This window comes from Onychomys torridus, chromosome 1 (assembly GCF_903995425.1).
Source record: "Onychomys torridus chromosome 1, mOncTor1.1, whole genome shotgun sequence".
NCBI lineage: Eukaryota > Metazoa > Chordata > Mammalia > Rodentia > Cricetidae > Onychomys > Onychomys torridus.
In genome coordinates this window covers 68,717,003-68,736,742 of record NC_050443.1, presented here as the reverse complement: position 1 = coordinate 68,736,742, position 19,740 = coordinate 68,717,003, and the positions used below count along the sequence as shown (strand labels likewise).

Genomic DNA, 19,740 nt, shown 5'->3' with positions numbered 1-19,740 from the left:
TAACTCTACTTGATGGGCAACAATTATAGGGGGAAGGTAGACCCCAATGTAATATGAGTCCATTTTAATTTAATTACATCTACCAAGACCCCCTTTCCAAATAAGGTGATACTCATAGGTAGCCAGGATCAGGAGGACTTCAACACATATTTTGAGGAGACACAATACAACCTCTCAAAATATTAATATTAAATGAGAGCAAAATCTCATACAGAAAAAAGACAAAATCCCAAGGTTGACATGATACTATCTGGCTTTCCATCTGTCCCACCCGGTTACTCTCACCCTCTGAAAGTCTTGGCTTCTGTCTGCAAGCAATGCTTGCCCCACTTACTTCAGAAACACCCTGAGAATAAAACAAAATCACCTTTGGTATTTTCTGTTGGAAAGTGTTTCTACAAGTGCAAGGGATTATTATGAATTCATTCCAGGTTGTGTTGACTTTCCCTTAACTTCATAACTGCTTAATGAGTAGGTAATGCAATGAGAAACACAGCCTGACTCACACGGAAGAGGACTTAAATTACATGCCTCCCTTCATTTGGGTTTGCGATAAAATTATAATAGAAATCTGCAGATAAGGAGAGTGGTATTGCAAATCCTTGTACAGAGCTTTTTATTCACCCCCAAGCAGGGTGGTATTCAAATGCAGTTAAAAGGTGGCAAGCATTTAAAACAAATCAAGAGGGACATCTCAACCATGACATCAGCAGATATCTGCATTGGCAGTGGCTCTCCTGTTCTCTGTGTGGTCCATGTTAGTGGAGATGATGATAATGTCCTGATGGCTTTTGTTTTATTCTGCAGTGCTGGGTATCAAAGCCAGAGTCTCTCTCACACATGCCGGGCAAGCACTCCACCACTGAACCACATCTCACCAATGCTAACGGAGCTGCTTTGTCCAGTGACTTCTCTGGATATAGAGGCAGAGATCACCCAACTTAGAAAATTAGCCCAAGATGACTTTTTTTTTTTTTTTTTTTTTTTTTTTGCCAGAATGATGAGATATACACAAAACAGAACCATTGTGTAAGAGGCTTGGAGCTCCAGCAGCAAGAAGAAATCTGTTTTTAGGACACTAGACTAAACTTCAAAGGAAAAGATGGCCACTCTCAGAAATACCATGGGGGGGATGGTATCATTGGGGTAACAACTTGGGCACTTTAGCTGCATCCCAAGTATCATGTGATCCACTTGCTTGCATTGACTTTGGATTGTAGGGGTTTGATGACCCAGTAGAAATCTCACAGGGAAAAAATACTAGCCACATTTTTTTTTTCAATCTACCAAACAAACTGATCCATCTCTTTCTCAGTGCTGAGTATGTATGCTTCCCAGTGACTATCTATCATATACCTTAAAAAACATACCAAACCACACACCAGTTAATAAACAAAACTTTATTTTCCTTTAATACAAAAATTAAATAGCAAGTTCTTTTTTTTTTTAAACAGTGATAAATTAGAAATTTACAATACAGACATCAATGCAGACACAATATTGTACATCCTTAAAAGGAGGATCTATTTCCTTTGAAATTCAGCAATTTATTCAGGGCATGTATAGCAGGGTTTGCCTGGTACCTCTATATCAAGCATCTGAAAGGCTGCCTCCAGGTTTCTGGAGCTGTGGAGAGGCACGAGGATCCAAGAAAATGCCAGAGAGCAACTAGTCAGATTGCTGCATGAAATAACTCTAGCTGTATTTGATCTTTCTGCAGACTGGGGTTGTTACTTAGTTTATCTTTCTTATGAAGAGAAAAGTGGCCTTCATCTTCGGGCCTTCCAAAGCCTCACACCATCTCTGTGAGGTAGAAGAAACTCAGAACCACCTGGATGGCCACTAGGAAAGCTCTAGAAAGCAACTTACCTCTCCCCTTGCCCATAGTCAAGTCCGGGCCTCAGCCTGTTAAACTTCCAGGATTTTGAAGTGTGCACAACTTTTGGGATGCAGAGCTGCCCTTGGCCCCTTTCAGAAGCCTTCTGGGATGGCAGTGGTCATTAACTGAACATTCTGGGAGATCAGAAAGGCACAAAAGCTCTGCGGATGTGGTTCATAAGGGATTCCAAAGACTCTCTACCAACTGCCTGGGTGAATACTAGGAACTGGCTGCTGTAAAGAGGGAAGTAAGACAAATGAGAAAGAAAAACAAGTTACCACCGGGGCAAATGTGCTTATCAGGTGAAGAGGCATGCTGGAGTGGGGGTGGGGGACTTGGCAAAAGACAGTAACAGAGAGCTCTATCCAGGTGCCAGTGAAACAAAATCTATTACTTGGGGCTTCAGTATGACCCTTTGGAGGAGCAAAATGCTCCCTCAGGAGTTTCAAGATCTTTGACCTAGGCACGAAGGGAAAATGATAACTGGGGGTCCTTTGCCAGACATACTTACTGCAAATCCAGACAGGGACTCTGAAGTCAAATACAATAAAGAACAAAGAGCGTTGTCCGGGGACTCGTCATGACTGGCAGGAATAGCCACTCTCTCCAATGCCCTCCGTCACAGGCTGGACTTTATACATACATTAGGCAGTTCCTGCCAAAGCCTGTGTCCTCTTGGTTTCTCTTCCTAACTGCAGCTATGGGCCCCTTAGAAGACATGGCACCCTGGCGAAACCTCTTTCAATTGTGCCTGCTCTTTCAGGACCGAGGATGCCAAGTCCATCTTGATGTCCTAGGACCCCACTTTGCACTCAATACCAAAGACACTTAATTCTGTGAGCACAAGGCTGGAGGTGTTAGGTAGGGCCAGACAGTTCAGGATCTGAGAAGGATATTTCTCTGGGTCTGGGTTTAGGGAGTACAAGGAAGGGGGTGTTGGAGAGAAGAAAGTAAGGGAACATCTCAGGAAACAGTGTCACCTTTCCCTGGTTTCAGGCCTCCGGGCACTGTGCCAGCTCAGAAGCCATCCCAGCAACCAGGAAATGGGTCACCATAAAGGAAGAAAGATATGATCAGCCGAGTAGTTCAACCAGGCGGTTCTGGCCACTTCCATCCTACACAGCGTTCCTCTGCCCCAAGGTTTGGCTTTTATGAAGCAAGACAAAGGAGTTTTATCAAAGACAGGTCAGGCAGAGGTGCCTTTAGCTGTGCTAAATAGACTATCTGGAAGCTTGAGGAATTTTCTTGAAAATTACAGTCACACAGCCTCATTCTAGATCTCAGAGAAAGGCAAATAAGCCACACTTGCCCCTCAGCACACTGCTGTCCCCAAATACACCAGCATAAGTCCCATGGATCACTCCAAGCCCTGACTCTCCTGGGCCCAAGGCCACAGTAGATGCCTGAACTCAGTCCTTGGGGTTTACTCTGATTGTCCTAGGGGGGTTATATGGAGATTGTCATGAAGCAAAGCTGATGCTCTCTGTCACTGATTTAGAAGGGGTCCTGGGAAGGGAGAGAGACCCAGGAAGAGATGTGTGAGAAGGAAATAGTAAAAAAAGATGTGAGGAAGTGACAAAGTACTTGAAGGGCACTGGTAGGGACTCCTCAGTCACCAGGTTCTTTTTCTGGAAACTGGAAATATTCTCCATCATATGGAATATGAAGGGAAGGCCTAACAACTCCATGACACTGCTAAGGCTACTAAACCAGTCTGAACTGCCAGCCCCCTTTGCTCAGACATAACTTTCCTCAAAAGGCAAGGACTGATCGGACAGAAAAATTGTCAGGACAGTAGCTTCAGAACTCAGAATGCAGGAGGCCAGGGTCACCCAAGGGCTCGATGCTGTCATGGTTGTTGATGACACACGCCCAGTACCCACTTCTTGCCCAGCCCTTTGGAGGGTGCTGTCTTGGTCCCACAATCACTGAAGCATCACCAAGAAGTGCATTACAGAGGCTGCACAGCAAAGGCAGTCGGCTACTGCCTGGTCCTCCACCCCTTTCCTGGGCCAGCGTCACTGCACAACTCCCAAGACACCAGCACAGAGCGTGAGTAAGGGCAGAATCTGCCCTTGGGTGCACACTCCAGGGCCCTGGACAGCTATGGGAACTGTCTGCAAGTGGCCCAGGGAGTGTCCATTTTACATTCCATAGGCAGCTCATTCAGGAGTTCAACCGGCCCCTCTAGGGATCAGTTCTCATACTCCGAGAGCCTTACGCCCTAGTCCAGCCTAGGTACTTAGACTGTGTAAATCTTCAGGGGCAACCCAGGTCCATGGAGGTCTCTGTCACCAGCCCCAAGATGCTCCTTCCTGAACACACGTTGGGCCTTATGTGCATCTGGATCTCAGGCAGCTACATAACTCGCAAAAACAAAAGGTGTGGAGAAAAAAGGTCAAGTCATAGACATGAAGCTCAAACAAAAACAAAAACAAAAACATCCCACTTTAAAAAAATTTATACTCCTAGAATTTGATCACTTATTTGAGATGATTTGGAGCCTGTGAAATGTCTCTCCACGAAGCAGGATGGACAAAACATGAAGCACTTTCTTACTAAAAGGACAAGGCATGAATCAATAAATAACTGCAGTTGCAGACAGGTATGAAATATGAGGAGAGCAACCTGTGACATGTACAACAGCTTGTCCCAGAGATCTGGTGATTAAAAGGCCTAAGGCAGGTTAAGAGAAAGGCCAGTTACAATTTTAAAAGAACTGCAACTTTTGATAGGTTGCTAGAGGGTACCCCCTTGTGAGGGACTTAAAGCATAAATTTTAAAAGCTTTGGATACCCCAGCAAAGGCAATTAAGACCCATGCTGTTAGACCTTGCAGCTTGTTTCATACGGTCTATACCATAGCCCCTGCTAACCAATCTAGCTTCTGGCTGGCATTCTGGAGATTCATTAGGCACCATATAAATACTCCAGGCCACACTGCCTCTAATGAAATCTTATAAGGAGCCTTTGCCAATTACTAAGGAACAATTATGCACCAAGTATTTGGATCTGCTGTCCTTAGTTGCCTTTGCAAAGTTGAATAAGTCTCCATTGTGGTAAGCAGACCAAACTCCGATAACATTCTTATGCTACAGAGGGAAAGGCACCATCACACTATGAATGCAAGTTGACCACAGTTTTAAAGTCAATTGAGTATACTATGTCATGGTCCAAGAATGTGCTTTTAATTGTAATTGACACACACAAATTACACAGTTAATCTGTGTGAATGCAAAGTTGCCAAGAAATTTAACATTTCAGTTCTTCCAGACTGGCGTCTGCCGAGATGCAATCACACAAACTAAAATATTTTAAGTCCCAATTGCTTAACATTACTTAATGCAATAGGTCTCTGGGGTCCGTAAGGGAAGTCAACTCAGTAAATCTCATTTTCCTCTGAATTAAGTGATTGTCAGAAAGTGAATCACCTTTCCTTTCCCCCTCATTAGGCATGCTGCCGTGCAAAAATTCCTATAAAAAATAATTTTTCTCGAGTCATTAGTGTAAAGTGAAGAGAACGGGGGCTGCCTAGAATAGGGATGTTGAAATTCAAGAGAGAGGGAAAAATCCATTGGATACCTTACGTGTGTTAGTACAGTACTTTTGTTTGTTCAAACAATTCTGTTTTACGACAAAGGCACTGAAGGATTTTGACACCACCTCTTGGGAGTGCGCTCCAGAGTTCTAAACAGCAGACAGTGTAGGCCAGAAGATGTTTATGTTAGACCAGCCAAACTATCAAACTCTGCAACACGTCTTCCACCCCAGTGTTTCCAGTGTTTATAGATCACTTTGCTATCTGAAAGACCTAGTTACTATTTAAGATTTAAAAGAGTTTTAAAAGATTAATTTTTCTCCCCATAAGTTATCAACTCACAGCTGAAAAACCACCCAGTAGGGGCAAACGAGCACCACACTGAATATAAGCAGTACCTCCCCGCTCCAAGCTGCGACCTGCTAAAGTGATCAACGTTTTGATTTTTCACAGCTTTGAAAGCCTCTAACTGGCTTTTCCATTTTGGATCATTCCAAAGTCTGCAGCCAACTCATCGCTTTTATGATGCTGGGTGGGGCGAGGGGTGGTGGGCTGACAGTGGGGGTGCTAAAGTGTTTCTAGTTTGTTCAAACTGAGATTCACCACATAATTTCCTCCAGAATGAGGACAGTGAGAAGGCTGGCTAGTTTTACACCACAGTTTCGTTGCCTTTCCCTGGCTTCATCCATCCATTTCCCCTCTTCTCTCTCTTTACCTTCCCAGAATTCACCAATCGGTTAGAACATTTCTGCCACGTGTGAAGAGTTTTGGCAGACCAAATCCACATGCCTGAAGTGATGCCCACAAGCAAAGACATAAAAATTTTCAACATTTCAACAGCCATGTTAGAGTCATCTGCGGAATACCGGAAGAGCGCCCAGTTAGAGATTTCGTAGAAATAGCAGGCAATCACACAGGTTGCAGGAACTGTGTACAGTACTGAGAAAACCCCAATCTTGACCATCAACCTTTCCAACTTGTCTGTCTTTGTCCCATCTTTTTGAAGGTTTGACCGAATTTTGAATAAGGCCACCAAACCCGCAGCAATGAACAGAGTTCCGATCACCAGATACGTAAAGAGAGGAGCCACCACAAAGCCAGTGAGGGCATCGAGGTTTTGGTTCCCAACATAACACAGGCCAGTCAGTTCATCAGCATCCACTAGTCTCATAATTAAGATGACAATGGTTTTCACGGCAGGGATGGCCCAGGCTGCAATGTGAAAATAAGAACTGTGCATCTCAATGGCTTCATGACCCCACTTGAGTCCTGCTGCCAGAAACCAAGTGAGTGTCAGAATAACCCACCAAATGGAGCTGGCCATTCCAAAAAAGTACATCAGCAAGAAAATTATTGCACATCCTGTGTTCTTAAGGCCTTCTTGGATGAGAACAGGTTCTGCCGCCTCTTCAAAATCACAGGATATCCTTTCCCGGCCTACAGTCAGCCGAACAATATAAGCAATGCTATAAATATTATAGCACATACTGAGGAATATGATGGGACGCTCTGGGTAGGAAAACCTGGATGAATCGATCAGGAAGGTCAACACGGTGAAGGTGGTGGAGATGAAGCAAAGGCTGGCCCACACCGCCATCCAAATGTCTGTGAACTCCTTAGCTGAGCGGCTGTGCAAGCCAGCATCGTAGCCACACTTGAGAACACAGTTCAGGCTCCTTTTTACCCAGATATACTGATCAGAATTGGTTCCCACAGAGTGGCACTCTTCTCCCGGCTGGATGGGGGTTTTGTGAGGCAAGGGCACCTCTTCATCACCTGGTCCTTCCATGCACATATGGTTGTGGTCATTCTGGGGTGGGAACTTGCTGCAGTTCAGGCTGTCCGGCCAGGCAAAACCAAATTCTTTCAGGACTGGTTCACATCGTCTCTTGACTGAAAGACACATGCCACCGCACGGGCCAATGGGGATGTTAATCTTCTCTGTGCACATCGGCACATACACCGAACAAAGGAAGAACTGGGAAAGAAATGACAAAACAAAGAAAACACTGAGCAGGGTTTTGAGCAAATGCACAAAGCTGAGTGGACGCTTCCAGGCAATATCTACCTTTAAGCCAGCCTACTGGGAATATGTCTGTTTACTCTGACCTGAAACACCGGTGCCTCATAATCCATCACTTTTACACAGTTTTCTTAGTTAGGATCTCGTAATTCTTTTCAGAGGAACATCAATGAATGAATAAGTAAGAAATTTATGAAGAATTACATAATCTTTTCACATAAACCTTAAGAAAATAAACTTTTAAAAACTGACCTCCAATATCCCTCTCCTTCTAGCTACCATCTGAAAGATCTACAGAGTCTGATAAAGTGACTTGGTCACTTAGGTGATGGGTGCTTGCCTTTTATCCTCATTTCTCTGTCACCTTAAAAATAAATGTAAGAAAATATAGATCCTGTCACCACTCTATTTTTTCCTAATTTCCACTTTAATTTTCAAAAGTCAATCCCATATTTAAGCAGAAAATGTACTAATTTGAGACTCTGTTAGACTCAAGGAGGAGATATGAGATATGGGGGGCGGGGGTTCTCTGGTCTCCAGGGATTTGTTTGGCTCAAGGAATAATAATGCAGCACAAAAGGAAGATGTAAATGTTAAGTCTCTGAAATTGCAATACCAGCAGGCGAGAGTCCAGTTGCTGTCCTCAATTCCTCCAGCATTGATAAACAGTCTCCTTGGCTCCTTACAGATGTTGTCTATGAAGTCTAGAGTTACAAGTAACTATTTTCCAGCATGTAAAGGGATCCAGTCTTGTCTTTCAAAACAGCTTGGCTGCTTCCTCAGGATACACGTAATTAAAAATATATATCCCTGCAAAAGCTGTTTCTCCAACAAAATTGCCACTGATGTCAGCTATGCGCTGTTTCCAAACTGAGAGTGAGGGGATCATTTCTTAAGTTTTTATAACCTAGTTTTGAAGTCGTGAAACTTCCACGGGGATATTTCACCAGCAACAGGTCTAAATCCCAACCATCTTCCTGAAACCACAATCCAGCTTTTAAAATGACCTATGTAAAAACATAAACTGGTAAGTAAACTGTGAGTCTGTTTCTTATCTCTCTACACCCAGAACTATAGATTTCTTGAGGTTTCAGTCTGGACAACTCTAGCCTCTTTTTTTTTTTTTTAACCAATTACTGTCTTTTCTAGGTTTATTAAAGCCACTCAGCCTCACCAATCAAAACATGACCAGTGTTAAGTTTTTAAAACTTCATTCCAATCCATCTCCTCATTAAGTTGGTTGTAGATTCGAAATTATAACTACACTGTATATGCAAATTACTTCCACTTACTAGTGTAGGAAGAATTTCTGTATCATTACACATATGTAAGTTTTAACATTTTAATAACTGCCGCCCCCCAAAGAGTGAGGAGAAAAGAAAAAAGTTCTTCTGATATACAAACTACCTTCCTGGAGCTTTTTCAGTCTGTCCAAACACTAAATCTGCCTGCAACACTAAGCACAAGAAATAACTCAAGCCAACTCTTTCCTGTATGACCTCTAAAGAGTGCAGAGTGATGACGGGGGCATTCTGCAGAAAATGGGCAGCGACGTTTTATTTGGTAACCTACACTTAAAATACAGGGAGAAAGGAGGTCGATGAGTGACCTGAAAGGGCGAAGTTCTGTCTCCTTATCACTCTTTCCAAGTTTTAGGTGCAACTGGCTGCCCTGCCAGGACTCGCCCACTAAGCAGCGGCTGCCGGAATCCTTGGCAAAGATAACCCTCAGCTCCTCTGGGGTTAGGGGCTTGGCCAGACATGGGCAGGGGAGAAAAACGGAAGGGCGGGGTGTAAGAATGGGTTCTTTCGCGGGCCAGATGACTTACACAACGTTTTGGCCTCTCGTCTCCAAGAGGAACAGAAAAATGGGGGGTGGGGTGCAGAGTGGAAATCACTTTTCCAGACGTTGTACCCTCAAGTGAGGAGGGGAGCAGGGGGCTCGATCTGTCAAGGATTCCAAGGAAGGAGTCTGGGAGTCCCTATCTACTGGGTCCCTCCGGGGATGGGGGTAGGGGCGCCCACCTGCAGCTGGCTGGAGCAGCCGTACTGGATGAGTGGCGTGAAAGTTGTCAGCTGCAGCTCAGCGTCCGTCTGCAGCTCGTGTCCCACCAGGTTGGGCATCTTGGTCACGTTGTAGCCGAGGTTCTGGCACATGGCAATGCGGATGGGGTCGCAGCGCCTCTCCTCCTCGTCCCCGAAGCCCAGTGCCGGCCGCAGGAGCAGGGGCAGGAGCAGGAGAGACTGCAGCAGCAGCCCCAGCCTGACGCCTCCAGGCGCCCCGGAGACGCTCGGCCCTGTGCCCCGCCAGGCCATGGCCAGAGCCGCGGGCAGCAGCGGCGGGGGCTGCTCCAGCAGACACCCCCAGTTTGCACCGGGGCGCCGGTGGCCGCGCTGTTCCCAGCTCCGGATAGGGAGTCCAGTAAGGCGCCAAGGGCGATGAGGGGGCAGCGGCCGCCTCTTCAGCAGCTGTACGAGACTGTGAGGGATATCAGACGCTCGGAGCCGGGGCAGAGGGACGGACTGCTAGGGTCATGGCTGCAGGCAGCGATCCCAGAACCCGGCGCCGGCCGAGTCCGGCTTTTCGGCGAAGCCCGCCTGCACTCTACGCCGCGCCGCTCTCACCGCCCCAGCGATCCGCGGCGCTGGAGGTTCGCAGGGCGGGGGCGGGGCGGGACGGACAACATAATTATCCAATGAGAGGCCGCTTTGGGCAGAGGGGGCGGACGGGGGCGGGGCCTCCCTCCCGCTGTAAGGGTCAGGCCCCGGCCCGCAGCCTGATCCTCCACCCTCCCTCGCTCGCTCCAGAGCCGCCCCGCCCCGCTTGGCTTCCAGGCGCTCGGCGTCCTCCCACCCGGATCCATTGCACACTGTGGCCAGGCGTCGATTGGAACCCCGTGGCTCCTGCCCAGCCAACCTGCCCTCCTCTCTCAGGTGGGAAGTGCTCCCACATCTATGTCCCTTTCATGTTCTTCCCCTTCCAGCTGTCAACTCCAGCCCTGTGGCCACCTCTGTATCAAGCAAAATAGTGAACACAAAGAACACAGTATTTAGGATTTACACAGATGGTGGCTTTAAATCCTCGCTGTGTGACCTTGAGCAAATTGCCCAACCTCTCGGCGTCAGCTTCCTCATCCGTAAAGTGACTTGGGAGGATTAGCGATAAAGCCTGAAACGCTTAGAGCTGGTGCCTGGTACAGCGCGAGTGCGCAGCAATTTTCACCCCTAGCCAGTGGGACTGGCGCCCGGCCCCCCGACCCCGCCCCGCGCTCGGCGCGACCTGCGCCCGAGAGCAGCCGGTCTCCAGCCCCGGTGGGGGAGGCGCCCCGGAGCAGCCGAGCAGCCGACGGGCTCGCGCTCCGATTTCCTCACCGTACGAAATGAAATTCCACAGGGGGATTCGAAAGGAAATGAGGCCGGGACGCTCCGTGCTTCTCGGCCCGCCGCCCTTCCTGTCTCGGGGACACGGTTTCTAAATAAGGTTGGGAGGGTGAGAGCGCGGGAGGGAAGAGGCTTGACCTGTGCACCCGAGGCGAGGGAGGCTCACCAGCCCCTATCCAGACCTGGGACACCCCTCCCCTGCATCCTGCACTCCTTTAGTCCCCGTTCTTGCATTGCATGGGGGCCCTGGGGTTGGGCAGATCTTTCCACTTGGGTTCCAATCCAGCGTCTCTCCTTTTCACCCACAAAGGGCTTTGTGTTGGTTCACCTTCTCTCTGCTTCCCTTTAGGCCAGGGGACGCTCAGCAGGTGATTTCCTAAACCATTTACTTGTTACTTGATTGGTCAGACTAATAGCCCCAAACTCCTATTTGGAAGGCCAACTTCTGAGAGAAGTCCACGCTCTTCTGTCACATAGTGGTTCTCATGAGGTAATTAATGCCTGTGCTGTAAATCATCTAGCATGGTGACCGGTGAATAATGCTAAATAACCCAGATATTACTTTTTTGTTGTTATCTGGACAGATCGTGAGAAGCAGGTTATAAGACTACCCTCTGCTTACCAGTCTCGTTTTAAATACACCTCTGGCAGCCCAGGTTTGAGGATATGGGTAATCAGTAAACGGATTCCTACCCTCTTCAGATCTGTTTGCCTAAGCACTTGCCAGTGTTTTTCCTGGAGCTGTTTGTGTCTTCCCATCCAGCCGATCCTCTGGCACACAGCTGAGATAAGGTATAAATTGGAAGGATACGTGCACACATATTTTATATTTTTAGTTTTCTTATGTTGGCTGGACCCGGTTGAGGGTAATGGAATCAGCTGGTTTTGGCATTTGGCTCTGTGCCTGGAACTGTTGGGCGCATAGAAGCTGCATCATCTCAAATCATTGTCATAATCTCCTGGTAAAGGAGATTTATTGGTTCCTTAAGTAGATGTGGAGCTGAGGCTAGAATCAAAGCAATAATTGGGAACAATGGGGCCAACTAAATCAGGGCCCAACCTTTTAAAGATGGAGGGCAAGATTACTTTCCAGGAGTCCAGGACAGGGTTGAGTTCTCTGTATGCGGCGTCAAAGGCCACCAGCTTCCGAAGATGCCTTAATGATCTGATGAACAGAGCGGTATCCTACTCGCTGTTTGAGAGGGAACAAATCAGATGAGTAGATTAGATCAATACATGATCCCCATGCTCACATAGGAGACGAGCAAAACACACTCAGTATGGTAAGCACCTAGGATTGTGAGCAAATTGGAGGTAGAGATAGCTGAGTTTGGTGAGCTATTCGGAGAGATGATAAGCCTGTGAGCTACTTAACCAAGTGGGCTTGGTGTACCACTGGAACTTCTCCAAGAGCAGGGTGTGTGTGTGTGTGTGTGTGTGTGTGTGTGTGTGTGTGTGTGTATGTTTTATGAAACATTGAACTTCCTGAAGTCAAGGAGGAGCATGGATCTGTGACTCACATAGCACCTGGCAATATGGGACATCATTTGTTTTGGCTGAAGGGAGTACTATTATCAAATTGGTAACCATTCATAAGAAATCTTGTTCTGCACCAGTGTTCATTACTTATACTCACAATGGTATTTAATGTTCATACCTCCCTGAGAAAGCATGTGTAGAGAGGTCAAACGATCTGCTCAAGGGGCCTCTCTGTGTAGTAGAGGAGGCAGCAGATACCCATTCGCTGTAGTCTAGACTCTATGTCCATGTTCCGACTCTCAAAGGGGAAACTGCTTAATTCTCAGCCTCATCTACCATTAAGGATGGCCTTTTCTGTGGGGGATCCTGACCTCTTCTCCTAGGCCTGCAATCCCTCCACAAGCATGTTTGTCTCCTTTGAGTGAAGAAGCCCCCTTCCCAGGAGAAGCTTTTCCTGTCAGCAGCTTTTCTTTCTAGCCAGGGAACTCATCACAGGTATTTTCCAAAAAAGAAAGCCAGGGGAATCACATTTCAGTCTGAATGTGGAAAGAAAACAAAGGCCAGGACTTCAAGCTAAGTCTGAATGGCCCCTCGGCCTCCTTCTTGTGAAGTTGTTCACATGGTCCATAACTGCCTCTGGTACCGAGTACAGAGTGCTTGTCTTTGTTACAGAAACTACTTCATTGAGGGATCCAGGCAGAGTGATATCACCTAGTGACAGGCACAACGTGTCTGAGAGGAAAAGATAGAGAGACATGAAGAACTTTCAGTTACCCTAAAGCACAGGTTACCAGCCCCTTAGTGGCTTTGTCTCAAGTGCTGGGCAGTTTCCTTGGTCCAGCCTTCTAATTTTTAGGATGCAAACCCTTTGGAGCTGCTGCAAACATGACTTCTGCAGGTGGCCAGTTGGAGAGCTCTGTATTTGCATCTAATCAGAGGCTGGGGTCCAGTGAACTCCTGTGATGTGTTAAGTTTTCAATGTGACAGTTCTGCTCTGCTATATTCCTGTAATGGTGCCTGAGTTAAAGGCTGCATTTGAAGGCCAGCAGTTAGGCTAAAACCTACCACCTAAGGGGTTGGGTGCAGTAAACATGCTTTCCTCTGAAGGAAAACCTCTTATTTGTAGTTCTTTGCTAACCCAATTAAATGTTGAAGTGGTCACCCCAGAGCCTGCTTTTTATTTCCTGAGAAACAATCCAAACTAATCCATATTCAGTAGCTTCTAAGAAAAGTCTTATTCCAACCACTCATGAAGAAACCAGCTTCTTTGAATCCAGACGGGACATTTAGAAATCACAAAGAGCTGTCTTGATAGAAAATGCAAGAGAGTGATTCATTATTACTCTGATTGGTTTGGGAGGGGAAATTCACTGGGATTAATACCAGTACCAATTGGGAATTTACTGTGAAGCAGCAATACCCCAGGGAGATGCCAAGCCACATCCTATCAGCTTACAAGTGTCTTGGGCTCCACACCTACTCTCAAACTAGTTATAAAACAAGAACATGTCTGCTGGGTCAGGGAGAAGAGAACATTAATCTTGCTCCGAGCTGAGCAATTGGATGTCCCAAGAGACAAGTAACAGCTATTAAATGGCAGAGTCACAGTCCCTTCTTAGTCCATTGTGCTACTGGTCTGCACAGAACTGTCACCATAGAGCTCTTGTCGTCAAAGAATCAAGTCCTGCTCCGTCCCTCATAGTTTTAGCAAGCGTGAGATGAAACATTGGGCATTCCTACTTATCAGGGCTGATGATACACAGATAATCAGCCAAGAATGTCTGTGGGAGGCTAAATGTAATGCAAATGCACTGTATGCCCCCACAGGCTCATCTCATTGCAGTATTCACATTCATGCATTAGTTTATATAGAGTGGCAGGATAGAGTGGGTGTTCAGACATGTGTGTAGACATACAATAACTTTAAGGCATTTACAGTTCACAGTCACCTGGGATAAAAGAGAAACACCTTTCTTTCTTTCTTTCTTTCTTTCTTTCTTTCTTTCTTTCTTCCTCCCTTCCTCCCTCCCTCCCTCCCTCCCTCCCTTCCTCCCTCCCTTCTTTCTTTTCTTTTCTTTTTTTGATTTTCTTTTGAAGCAGGATTTCTCTGTGTAACTATGGATGTCCTGGAACTCGCTCTGTAGACCAGGCTGGCCTCAAACTCATAGAGATGTACATGGCCCTGCCTACTGAGTGCTGGGAATCAAGGCGTGCACTGCCGCTGCCACCACTACCCAGCTAGAGAAACACATTTCTTCATGGCTAGTGCTTTTTCAAGACCTCCCTTAATTCCATCCATTTCCATGATCATACACAAAATTCTTTCTTACAAGGTTAGAGTTTGTTTACTTTGTTTCCTTCACTAACATTTGAGGTCAGAGGCAGTGTCAAGTTCTCCACTATGCTCATGAACAGTTTAGGAAAACATTGACTGATCCTTAAAAGGGACTTAATAATTATGGGCTAGATATAGAAAACCACCAAAATGCAATCAATTAGGTTCTACTCTTCCTGTAAGGCAGGTATGATTCATAGTGTTCAGCTTACTTTTGAAGTCAGATGTTTGACAATCATTTATCTTTTTAAAATTTTTTTTACTGTGCCTATTCTTAAACACTTTAAGATAAAACAGTGTTTGGGCTGAGATTGTGGTTTAATTTAGGTGCAGATGCGTTTCTCTACTTCCTGAATCAAACTATAACATTTTCTTAGTACTGTAAATTAGCCTGTTGATCACTGTCAAATGAAACCATTGAGAATCCTGTCTACCAGAAGACAGAGCAAGGTTTTCAAACCAGGATGGTGTAAGTCAGGAGTTGATGTCTTGGTAAGTTTCTAGAAAAAATTAGAATGTGAGCTTAGTTTTGAGGGACAGGTAAGTTTCCATGAGACCAAGAGAAGAAGGCAGGCAGTGGAATAGTCTCATAAGCATCATTTGTTTGTTATCCTTAATGACTCAGATGAACAGGAATGGGAATAAAAATAACAGGCAAAGGGTTAACTGCCAGGGTTGTACAAAAGCCCTCATATAAAGATAGAGGGACTTCATATCCTCTGCCAAGGAAAGAGGAGGGACTGCCATGTCGTGAAGTGGTAGCATCATTGTCATTTTACATTATCTTAATCTGAAGATAAGTGTGATGACAGGATGTGTGTCTGAATGTCAAATTGATGAAGTGGAGTTTTATAGCTTTGTACTGTGTCAGTTTAGCTAAACTGTAAGGTTCTTATGAGCATGCATGTATGTGTGCATGCATGTGTGCATGCATGTGTGTATGCTGTGTGTGCACACACACTCATATATGTACATACATTCATGCACCTGTGAATGAAGGTCAGAAGTTGACATCTTCCTCTATGGCTCTTTCAGTCAATCAATTATTATTATTATTATTATTATTATTATTATTTGATATATGGTCTCTTGGTGAACCAGGAGTTCACTGTTTATGCTAGAGTAGCTATAGAAAGCCCTGGAACCCTTCCTGTCTGAGTCTCCCCCCCATCCCTTGCCAGCGCTGGGGTCACAGACTTGCCATTTCAAGCTTTCATGTGGGTACTAGGATGTGAACTTAGGTCCCCATGCTTGTACAGCAAACACATTACCAGTCTCTCCTACCCATAGACTTGAACTATCTTTCTGAGGGTTTTCTTCCCTGTACCATTCCAAATGAATGGTGACCACAAGAGAAATCAGCATGAGATTGGAGGTAAAGGAGAAGTTTGATGCTCTGAAAGTCCGGTCTGAGTTTGAGACACCATGAACACACAAACACTGCCACTCACCTATTGTCTCACCGGTTAGCATGCAACAGCAGCTGGACCTGCAGTTCCTTCAGCTGCTGATAAATGATTTCTTCCAGTCACTTACTTGACCAGGGTGAGAGGTGGTTAAACAGTTTATCACTGTGAATTCCATTTTGCCCTGGATTTTACATGTCACAACCAGCTTCCAGCCATTCTTCCCAATTGCAGCCCTAGCTGGTCTTAGATGGCTTCAGGAACGACATCAGGCATAGAGTCAATACCTCACATGGAATATTTATAATAAACTCTTTATTCCACTTGCCTCGTAATGCCCCTTGACTGGTACATCCCATAAAAAGATTCATGAATGTTAGAACTTAGAAACCACTCCTCAACTTACAGGGAAGCTATAACTAGCAAATATGACTTGCCCATGTGGCATATAAATGAGCTATTGGTCCAGTTTGCTAACTCGCACCTTAGATCTTTGACCTAAGTATGTATCACATTCTTCTTTGATGTACGTATGGGCCTGCAATCAGTCTGCTATATCAGATCCTATTATCTGTAATAAGCATTTAATTGACCCAGGCACTTGGTAAGTGTTTTACGTATGTTGTCTTGTTTAATCCACACTACCCTCTGAAGCGATATTAAATCTGACTTACTTCTCTCCAACTCCACCACTCTGAGCTCTCGTCTCCTCCAGCTCTCTGTTTTTACCGCTCATCAATAATCCAGTCTCTATACAAGAGGGAGATTTTACAATGGACTCCACAGGTATGTTCCTTTTTGACGTAAAACTTCTCAGATTTTTCTCATTGCAACTGGAATAAAATTTACCAGGCCAGGAAAGACCAGTAGGAGCTCTCCCTTTTCAGTCACACTCCACTTTTTCACCATGTTAAAATGCTGTGCCCTTTTCTCTCTTTCTGAAACATTCTAAGCTAATACCTGGCTGTCTTCTCTGCCTAGAATGTTCCTTGTAGTCCTTCTCATAACAGATGCCATTGCCTCTGAGAGATCTTTCTTGCACATTCATGTCTCACCCTTCCCTTTGACCATTTACTCCTTAAGCCTGTTTTACTTCCTTCGAAATTGTTCCCACCCCCTTCTCAAGAACCTTGCCTGAGATGCCACAGTAAATAGCAGAAACAATATTTTTGCTCGGGTCCCTTTGGCTCTATGGGTGGTACTTTATCCATTATGCCTATCTTAGCTTTATTTTCCCCTACATGTCTTCTCTGCACTCAGTAAATATATCATAGGACACTAGAACTGAATGGAACTTGGGATGATTAGCTATTTCCTTGTAAAGTAACTACTTAACTATTTATTGAGGCTTCACAGTATGTATTACTAAGGTAATTGAAGATCATTCACTTATAACATCCTAAGGATTTACAGAAATCCTTTTTTATAAAAAAAACTATTTTGTTTCAGTAGCCCTTAAGTTTTCAGTTTCAAGAATTTGAAGCTGGATCCAGTAGCACATGCCTGTAATTGTAGTACTGAGGAGGCTGAGGTGGGAGGGCTAGACTAAGGGAAACTCTGCTTCAGAACAAACAAAAATGACTGAATTGTAAATGCCCTGTCTTGACTTTCTCTGTTTAGCTAATTGCTTTTGAGAATTGAGACTCATGATTTCAATTCTTTAAATTCTAAAACCAGGAAAAGGAATGTCTTTTAAGAAAATGTTTTTCAGGCATATGTCAAGAAAAGACAGGAGCTGATAGCATCTGATAGCCAGAGACCTGCAAGGACATTTCTAGATCTGCTGCTGCAGAGCCCTGTTTAGCAGATAAAGAAGCTGAAACCCCATAGAAATGACTTGTGGAAGAACAGGGTTAAAACCATGTGCAATTCATATGGCACATTAGTCTGTCTTTCCTCCTTTGCCTCCTTTCTTCTGTAGAAACAGCAAAGGCGCAGCAGGCTGACTTGAAGCTTTAGACGGGACAGAGGGAGCTAGTTCATAGATTACCCTTCCTTGTGTGATAATACTGTTACACATTATCAGTCATTCACTCACTAAGAGCCAGTGCCCCACCTGCCTGCCTGCAATGGCTAATCACTCTACATCTGCCATCAGCTCTCTTTCCTCCTTATCAGAAGATTGTTTTTCAGAAAAGTGCCGTGTTGAATTTCTGCCTCCCTGACTATTGAAGACTTCATATTGGGACAGGCTAATGAGGTCTGAATTGCAGCATCTGTACCACATCAGAGCAGGGAAGTTGGGGACTCAGAGGATTTTACCACAGAGGCCACAGACTCTCTTATCACCCAATGTTGCAGATAAATGATTCGGAGAGAAAGGGGAAATATCACTTAACTGTCCACATTGGTACTGCTACCTGGATGCAGGGTAAAGCCAGAGATAATGCTGACCCAGTCACAGCATCTTCTGCCACAGAAATGAAGAAATTCTACTTCCTCTTTAGAATCAAAGCCCACCATAGTACCTTTCTCTAAGAAGATCAAAGCAAACAAAATGTCATTATTATTCTAAGAATTTTGTGATAATTAAGAGATAACAATATGAAATTTCTTGCCATTGGGTTTATAAAATGCTGTTAGCTCTCCCTGCCCCATTTCATGTGACAAATGAAACTGAATATATTCATGGTATACAACACAATCTTTTGATTTGTTACACGATATACTTTGTAATAGGATATTCAAAATAAAGCTAATTAATAGATTCATCACGTCACATAGTGACCCTTTTTATTATCTGTGTCAAAAATGCTTAATAGCTTAATTAGCAGACCTCAAGTGCATAATACCCTATTAATTATAATTGCCATGCTATACAGATCTCTATAGTTTATTCATCTTGCATGGCCAAAATTTTACTCTTTGACTAACACATCTCCATTTCCATAAACTTCATGCCTTAGCAATGCTCTCTTTCTGTCATTTCAAAGCCTTTAGGTTGCATGTGTAAGTGAGAATATACAGTACTTGTCTCTTTGTGCCTGACTTATTTCACTAAGCACAATGTCTTCCAAGTTCATACATATTATCTCAAGTGACAGAATTTCCTTGTATTTTTATAAAGTTGAGTAATATTCCATTCTATACATGCGTGGTGTCTTGTTTATACACTCACCCACTGATGGATGCTTACTTTAATTTAACCTTCACTGTTAAGTACAGTGCTACAATGACTATAGCGATATAGATATCTGTTTGACATACTGATTTCATTTTCTTTGGAGATACACACATGTGCGTGCAGGCGCGCACGCGCGCGCGCACACACACACACACACACACACACACACACACACACACACCTCCAGTTATATACCCAATAGTTGGATTACTGAGTCGTATAATAGTTTTATCTTTATTTAGAGAACTTCCATATTACTTTGAACAATGTCTGTGCCAATTCATATTCATGCCAACACTGTAAGAAAATTCCCTTTTTTCCATATCCTCCACCCCTTCTTATATTTGTTTCTTTAATGACAGCTGTTCTAACAGATATAACATGGTACTTCATTGTGGTCTTGATTTTCATTTCCTTGATGATACTGATATGCAACATTTGTTTTCAAATATCTATTGGCTATTTGTGTATCTTCTTTTGAGAAGTATCTATACTTGCCCTTTGCCTGTCTTAAAAACCAGGTTGTTTCTTTGCTACTGAGCTGTTGAGTTTCTCATCAATTTTGGGTAATAACCTC

At 44.6% G+C, this 19,740-nt stretch overlaps 1 protein-coding gene across 1 annotated transcript; it reads right to left on the bottom strand.

The window, feature by feature from the left end:
- Positions 1–1,414: 1,414 nt before the first annotated feature.
- On the bottom strand, positions 1,415–10,170 carry Fzd4 (frizzled class receptor 4). Its single transcript, XM_036202746.1, has 2 exons — positions 9,464–10,170; positions 1,415–7,394 (listed from the first exon to the last, which is right to left on the bottom strand). The coding sequence occupies exons 1-2, from the start codon at positions 9,752–9,754 to the stop codon at positions 6,066–6,068; spliced, it is 1,620 nt and encodes a 539-aa protein (XP_036058639.1). The 5' UTR covers positions 9,755–10,170; the 3' UTR covers positions 1,415–6,065.
- Positions 10,171–19,740: the final 9,570 nt, after the last annotated feature.